The sequence below is a fragment of the Rhinopithecus bieti genome, unplaced genomic scaffold, assembly GCF_001698545.2.
Source record: "Rhinopithecus bieti isolate Rb0 unplaced genomic scaffold, ASM169854v2 scaffold_7673, whole genome shotgun sequence".
Lineage (NCBI taxonomy): Eukaryota > Metazoa > Chordata > Mammalia > Primates > Cercopithecidae > Rhinopithecus > Rhinopithecus bieti.
Genome location: NW_016806375.1, coordinates 7628033 through 7635573, shown reverse-complemented (window position 1 = coordinate 7635573; position 7541 = coordinate 7628033). Strand labels below are relative to the sequence as shown.

Here is a 7541-nt window from a genome sequence, read left to right as displayed (position 1 = left end):
GAAGAGCACATTCCATATTATTAGCTACCATATATCAAGATCTAATTATGAGCTTGGCGCCCTGATACACAAATACACACAAACCACACAAACATACCACACAGACACCTCACAGACATGCATCCATAAGAGATTATATGCACAGTTGAACCACACAGGTTCACTTATATATAGATTTTCTTCTACCTCTGCCACTCCTGAGACAGTAAGATCAACCTTTCCTCTTTCTTCTTCTCCTTAGTCTACTCAAGATGAGGACAACAAAGATGAAAACTTTATGATGATCCATTTTCACTTAATTAATGTAAATATATTTTCTCTTCCTTACAATTTTCTTAGTAACATTTTCTTTTTTCTAGCTTACTTTGTTGTGGGAATACAGTATATAATACATGTAACATACAAAATATGTGTTCATTAACTGTTTATGTTATTAATAAGGTCAACAGTAGGCTATTAATAGCTAAATTATTGAGAAATCGAAAATTGTATGTTAATTTTTCAACTGTGGTGGTGTCAGCACCCTTGGACCCCATGTTGTTCAAGAGTCAACTGTATAATGTGTGTGTGAGAGAGTGTATGTGTGTGTCTGTAAAATCTAATTTAACACTCAAAACAACCTATGAAGTAAATATTGTTTCTGTCACAAAGATGAAGACACTAAAGTATCAGATGTTAACCTAAATACTAAAAGACACACAGTCAACATTTTTTTGGAAGAAAGATTCTAAATGAGATCTACTCAATGCCCATGCTCTTAACTACTAGATTACATTGACTCCCAAACAGATATAGGAGTAAAATATTAGGAGATTGTGCAATATCATTTATTATTCTTAATATATCTTGTAGTTGCTAGTTCTCGAATGTACTAAAATAAACCTGCCAAGCAGTAAACTAGTGAGACAGTCTACTGCCTTCCCCCAAGTCTTCATACATACATCCTTAAACTCAATAGGCAAACTGCAGCTATTTGGACAATTGTGCATGGACAATTCAGTTTACAATCTAATGTCAGCAACTCATAGCATTAACTCTTGGTTTGTCAATAATAATAACAATTACAATATTATTATTAAATGCACTACGCTTTAGAGCAGACTTTTATGTATATAATTAGGTGAACTCTATTGTGGCTAACAAGAGGCTCTATTGGACTTGGATGAAACTTAAGTCTCTGGGATGGTCTCTGCTGTTTGCCAACTATTCTAGTTCTTCATCTGACCTTCAGGTCAGGGAACAAGTCAGGACAAGGTAAGACTGTGTATTAGTCTGTTTTCAAGCTGCTGATAAAGAAATACTCAAGACTGGGTAATTTATAAAGAAAAAGAGGTTTAATGGGCTCACAGTTCCACATGGCTGGAGAGGCCTCACAATCATGGCAGAAAGTGAATGGCATGTCTTACATGGCAGCAGGCAAAAGAGAATGAGAGTCAAGTGCAAGGGGAAACCCCTTATAAAATCATCAGATCTCGTGAGACTTTTCACTTCCATGAGAACAGTATGGGGGAAACTACCTCCATGATTCAATTATCTCCTGCCAGGTCCCTCCTACAACATATGGGAATTATGGGAGCTACAATTCAAGATGGGATTTGGTTGGAGACACAGCTAAACCATATCAGATTGATTGCACTCACTCCATACATCACAAAGCATGTGACGGCCACAAGACCATGAGGGAAAGTGACAGTAGTATTGCTCTGGGCTGGAAGTTTTAATTTGTAAAATGAGAACTCCTTGAGAATTCATCTTCACTTCACCTTGACTACAGTATTCCAAATAGTGATGACTCTGTCCACTTGGCATCCACAGTGAAGGCAACGTAGCATGATCAGCTGACTACCATACAAGTGTAGCTTGAGTAAAAAGCAAAGTTTTGTTTTAATTAACAGAAATCTTGTGGCTACGTGTTATCACAACATAACCAAGCCTTCTGGATTGATAAAGGCTCACAGCATATAACGACTTATCCAAGATTATACAGGTAGAAAATATCAGAAGTAATATGTTAGTGCTTTTCTCCACACTTCATAAATGCTAATGTCAGTGTTCCTTCCATTCGGTCCCAGTTTGCTTCATTGGTTCATTGCCTCAAAAATAAACAACATTTCCCCAGGTGCCAAGATATAAACATAGGTGTAATCAGTCTAATCTGGGTTTAATAGGTTCCAGTTTTATAAAATAAAGGAGGTTTGAGATTTTCACTTATTTCATAACTAAGCCAAGAAGCTCATACTTAGTCTCTTCTAGTACATGAAGTTTAGAATTCTTAACAGTCCCACCTTTGGGAAAGATAGAAAATACCTCTTACCTCAAATAATCAAATCATTGGTCAGATAAGAAGTAGCAATTCAGTAACAAGGACTGTAACACAGCCTAGGGTGTGGCACCGTGCTTTGAGATCCTCTGGATGACCTCACAGGAAAGGTGGAGAAATCAAGCCTTGCATATATATAAACATGACCCCTTTCCTGGGATATGGTCGATGCAGCTGTAGTGACAATCTCAGAGCAGCTTCTGCACCACAGCCATTTCCAGCATGAAGATCACTGGAGGTCTCCTTCTGCTCTGTACAGTGTTCTATTTCTGTAGCAGCCCAGGTAAGTTAAGGTCAGACGATGCCCTATATAGCCATTAAGCTTGTTTTCACAAATAATCCCTCCTGGGATGTGAGCATCTCAGAAACATCTGGTTGTAAGAATTTAAAGTGTACTGGTTTGTAATAGGATCTTATGTTCCATCTGGAGTTTGAGAGACTTGAGTCCAATGTCTTTCAAGGATTCTTATTTGCATCCATAGAACAAAAATCATCTAATTTCTCCATAAGTCTTCCATTTCATATGTTCATATGGACACTGGAAGTTGTCAGTGTTATTAGATATACTATTTCTTAGTACAAAGATACAGAAAAACTTGGATGTCTTCCCAAATCAGTTTGGAGGGATTAAAATAAAACACAAGTCTCAAAAAGCCAAGGGTCAACAATTAGACTTTTATACTTTGAAAAATTAATTAGTGTTTCCAACCCCATAAAGACATTCCATTGCATTTCTTTATGTCAATTGGGAAGGAAAGGATATCAGAAATGATCCTTCAGGCTCTTAGTAGTGATTATTTTAATACTTCTTATTACTACCTGACTTTGGCCATTATCAAAAACACTATGAGGTTCAGAAAACATCCTGCGATCAACGAAGAGAGGAAATTTTGATAATTTTCTTGCCTAAACCAAGGGTTAACCTAACCCACTGGTCATTCAACTTCCTCAGCAAACAATTAGGATTTTGCATAAAGGTGGAGAGTGTGCTGAATCTCATTGCTAAAGGAAATGTAGAGTCATTATATAGGATGAAACTTAATTAATGAGAGATTTAAAGTTTGCTTTATTTTTAACATTTTCATCTGTATCTCTTTTTCAGAAGCTGCTAGTCTGTCTTCAAAAAAAGTAAGTATGTTGAATAACATTTTAATGTCAATAACTATTCACTGTCATTTAGTCAACATATATGTAGGATAAATTCAGTATGTTTAGGGGGATTTGAGAGGGAGGCAAACATAGGTGGAGAAATGGTATCTGCTCTCCAGAAGGCAATTAAAGAAATATGGCATACATATAAACAACAATATTTTTAAAATGTTTTTTTAAAATTACAGAGTTAAAGAAGGGAGAATTGCCTTCCAGCTGAAAGGTTGGCGATGTTTTCATAAAAGGCATCATGTGTAAAAGGCAGGGAAAAAGTACCTTGATAAATTGCACAGACTCTGGGTTCAAATACTAACTCTACTACTTACCAGCATTTATCTTCAAAAAGTTATCTCTATTTCTAAGCTTTAATTTCCACATTTGTAAAGAGAGGTAATAGTAGAATTTAGTTGTTCTAAAGATTAAACAAGAAAATTCACGTAAGATTTAAGTTTGATGCCTAGCCCAGAAATGCCCAGCAATTGTTAACTGAGTGTAGTAGAAAAAAATAGAATACCAGTAGTGCTAGTATTTGTAATAGTGATAACACTAGTACTTACAGAAGTGGCCAAGTAACATCTGATTATCTGAGCTGGAACTTCCAGCCCTTGTAGTATATCTAATAGTGGACAGAGTAGCCTAGCTTGCGGTCTGGGAGAAAAACAGCACATTTGCTTGTGTATGACACAGGTGGACTGCAGCATTTACAAGAAGTATCCAGTGGTGGCCATCCCCTGTCCCATCACATACCTGCCAGTTTGTGGTTCTGACTACATCACCTATGGGAATGAATGTCACTTGTGTACTGAGAGCTTGTGAGTATCTCATAAGAAGAAAATGAGATGTGGAGCCAGTGCTCTCTGCTACAAACCTTTCTACTTTCCAGGATCCAGCTTAAATCTCTATAAGCTATAATTTATAATTATCCCCACCCAGAACAGCAGGTGGGGAAAGAAAACTGACTGTTTCACAATCAGACAGGGTAGAGTCACCTGCTCTGACAGCTTGGACTGGTTCCATCCCATCACAGAACCTCCAATTCCTGTCTGTCAATTGTGAGAATCCAGTAAGACGGTGAATTCTCAAACTGCTGTCCCCAGAGCACAGAGGTTCTACAGAGGCAAGTCAGGAGTCGCTATTAGGGTTAAAGGGACCATTTGGGGTAGTTTACAACATAAAGTTCAGCTTTGACTATTTTAAGCAGTGGAGTGCCATACAATATCATGTTTGAAGAAAGGGCCCTGAACTCCTCACCCCCCAAAAAATAATTGAAAACTACTATACTACCTGACTTCTAAGATACTTAACAGTCTCAGTGCAGCTTGATTCTTAGAAAAAGTGTGCCTAGAGGTTCTTTATCTTCAAATTCCTAGAGGCTCCATATATCTGTAGCTTTAAGGGGGAATAAGCCTACAAAAATGATTGGTTTTCCTTTATCTAAAATAAGGGATGCAAGCTGTCAGTACTTGGACCAGAATACCACGGACATGTTTTGTTTAGGTATTTTGTTTGGCCCACAAAATGTTTTTGCAGAAATGTAGCTAGGCAGATGTCACTTCTTTGGTACAAGACATGCAAACTGCACTTAACTCTCTCATACCGAGTCCACTGTGATCATTGTTAACTCTTTTAGGCCACTGGATTTTGGACACTTAGATCTTGCATTTTCATCTTTGTGATTATCTTAACAAGTGAGAATAACAAGCCCTGAGCCCAAAAGGACATATTTATGTATTTATTCCTATTTGGGAGGTTTTATTTCACAAAAGGGAAAATTCTGTAACATAGGCAGCCTGGGAAACTAGCCCTTGGCTCGGAAACTAGCTGTTTTCAAGGGACACTGAAGGGAAACATGGTGAAAGTCCTCCTCACTAATGCAGGATCCAGCTTCATCAAAGGCCTTGCTGACGAGGAAAAGCTGAGAGACAGGCCTTCTCAATTTTCTTTGTCAGAGTACTCTTTCTTTGTTGTTTTAAGACACTTGGTGGTCAGCGGGGCTCTGGAATCAGAGGAGGCAGCAGAGGGGTGGAATTATCACTGGAGTAGGGAAATTCTGCTTCCTTCTCTGTCAGAACATGCTTTGGCAAGGTCATTCATTTTCGAGACTCAGTTTCCTTATCTGTAAAATGAGGTTCTGCCTCATAATCTCTATAGTTCCTTTCAGTTCTAACATTACATAAAATTTCCTCTTGTGCTAATGAATCTTGTGAACTGTGTCTTCCCTTAGGAAAAGTAATGGAAGAGTTCAGTTTCTTCATGATGGAAGTTGCTAAATTCTCCATGGACATGGAGAGAAAGGAATGATATCCTCATCATCATCTTCATCATCCCCAGGCTCTGACTGCGTTTCTTTCAGTTTTACTGATGTTCTGGGTGGGGGACAGATTCACATTCAGAGTAATCTTGATTGAAAGGAGATAGTTTCTGTGCTACCCCTACAAACACATGCCTCACTGACAGACTGGCATTTTTTTTTTTAAACAAGTCAATAAAAAATAATCTCCCAGAAAGTTTATCTTTGCTTCTGTTTGTGTTTGTTTCTTAGATCGGGGTATAAAATAATGCAATTATAAAAGAAAATTGAAAAACATACAAGTCTTGTTGTTTAGGAACAACTTTTATACAAAGAATCCCAATCAGCTTCCAAGAAACACATGCACACGACACACACACACACACACACACACAAAGACAGACATGCACGCACACAAATGCCAGTGAACACCACACCTTCTCCTGGAGACTTTATCCACTAGAGACAAGTCTATGTACCATACTGTTGCTTCACATTGGTCTCTTTTTTAAAAAAGATCCTTAAAAGAGAACCTCTCTTAGTCCAAGAAGTCATTTCTAGAAGAGAAGTTTTTCTTCCTATTCCTTTCCAGAAACATACCATAATTTCTCATAGGCCAGCTCTTCTAGAGTACTGATGGGAAAGTCACTGCTTCAAGAGGAAGCATGTCCATTGTTGTAGAGATCTGATTGTTGAGATGTTCTACTTGTCTAGAATTGAAGACTACATTCATGAGGCTATCAACCATCAGCGCCAGTGAGCATATATAACAAAGAAGTTCACCCTTTTTGCCAATTAAGAGACTTCATGATTTAAAAATGAATATTCTGTCTCCATTGAAATTTATTTTCTCCAGGATAAAAATCTCTGGTTAATTCAACCCTTTTTGTTCAAGTGTTATTTCCCTTATAATATTTCTATCCTGGACCATACTCCTTGGATCTGTTACAATTAGGCATTGTCCATCTTAAAATACGTCAGTATGTTGTCCAAAAATAGACTAATCAGCACAATTTTTTTGTCCGACAGATACAGAGAAATTAGAACTACTACCTCTCTACTAAACCTTCCCTTCTACTAATGCAGCTGAATGAACTAAGGATCATGTTTATAATATAGAAACATCATTAGAATAAAATCTGATGTATTTGTAAATACCAGGCTTGCTGCATAAGAATAATGAGGAATGAATTAAAATAAAGATGCCAGGACTCCACCCTACAAATTATCATTCAATAGAACTGAAGAAAGCACTAAACAATCTAATTTTTTTAATTGGTATACATTCAGAATTAGAAAATTCTGAGATAGACATCTGACCCAGCTCAACACAAGAGGGTCCCAGCTGAAAGCAACATCACTACTACATGAGATTAACAGGAAATCTCTCTCAGAGAAGGTGAAATTTGATTTGAGCCCAGCATGGCAGAACTGTGGTTATTCACCACAGTCCTTCCTGGCAAGTGAGAATGGAACCCAACCTCTACTTCTCTTACTAATTGGCTCATAACAACTCACACTCTCCCAGCAGCCTCTGTGCAGATCCATGTAAACAGGTCTATTTGGATGAGAATTTAGCCAAAACATTCACTCAACACAGTATCCACAGCAAAAAAACAATCTTCTCGAAATTGTTGGTCACATCCTGCTTGTCCTCATTCTGGTGTTTTCGTTTTCCTCTGGTAAGCATCTGGTTATTCATGAGCACTCCCGCTCTGTCATCCATGAAGTCTAGGACTATACTTAGAGGAAAAAATGGTGAGTGCTAAATCACATCACAGA

The 7541-nt window shown here is 37.7% G+C and overlaps 1 protein-coding gene across 1 annotated transcript; it reads left to right on the top strand.

The window, feature by feature from the left end:
• The first annotated feature begins 2485 nt into the window (after positions 1-2485).
• SPINK7 (serine peptidase inhibitor Kazal type 7) lies at positions 2486-5976 on the top strand. The gene is made up of 4 exons (XM_017875858.1): positions 2486-2603; positions 3423-3448; positions 4157-4281; positions 5694-5976. The coding sequence occupies exons 1-4, from the start codon at positions 2543-2545 to the stop codon at positions 5737-5739; spliced, it is 258 nt and encodes an 85-aa protein (XP_017731347.1). The 5' UTR covers positions 2486-2542; the 3' UTR covers positions 5740-5976.
• The last annotated feature ends 1565 nt before the right edge of the window (positions 5977-7541 follow it).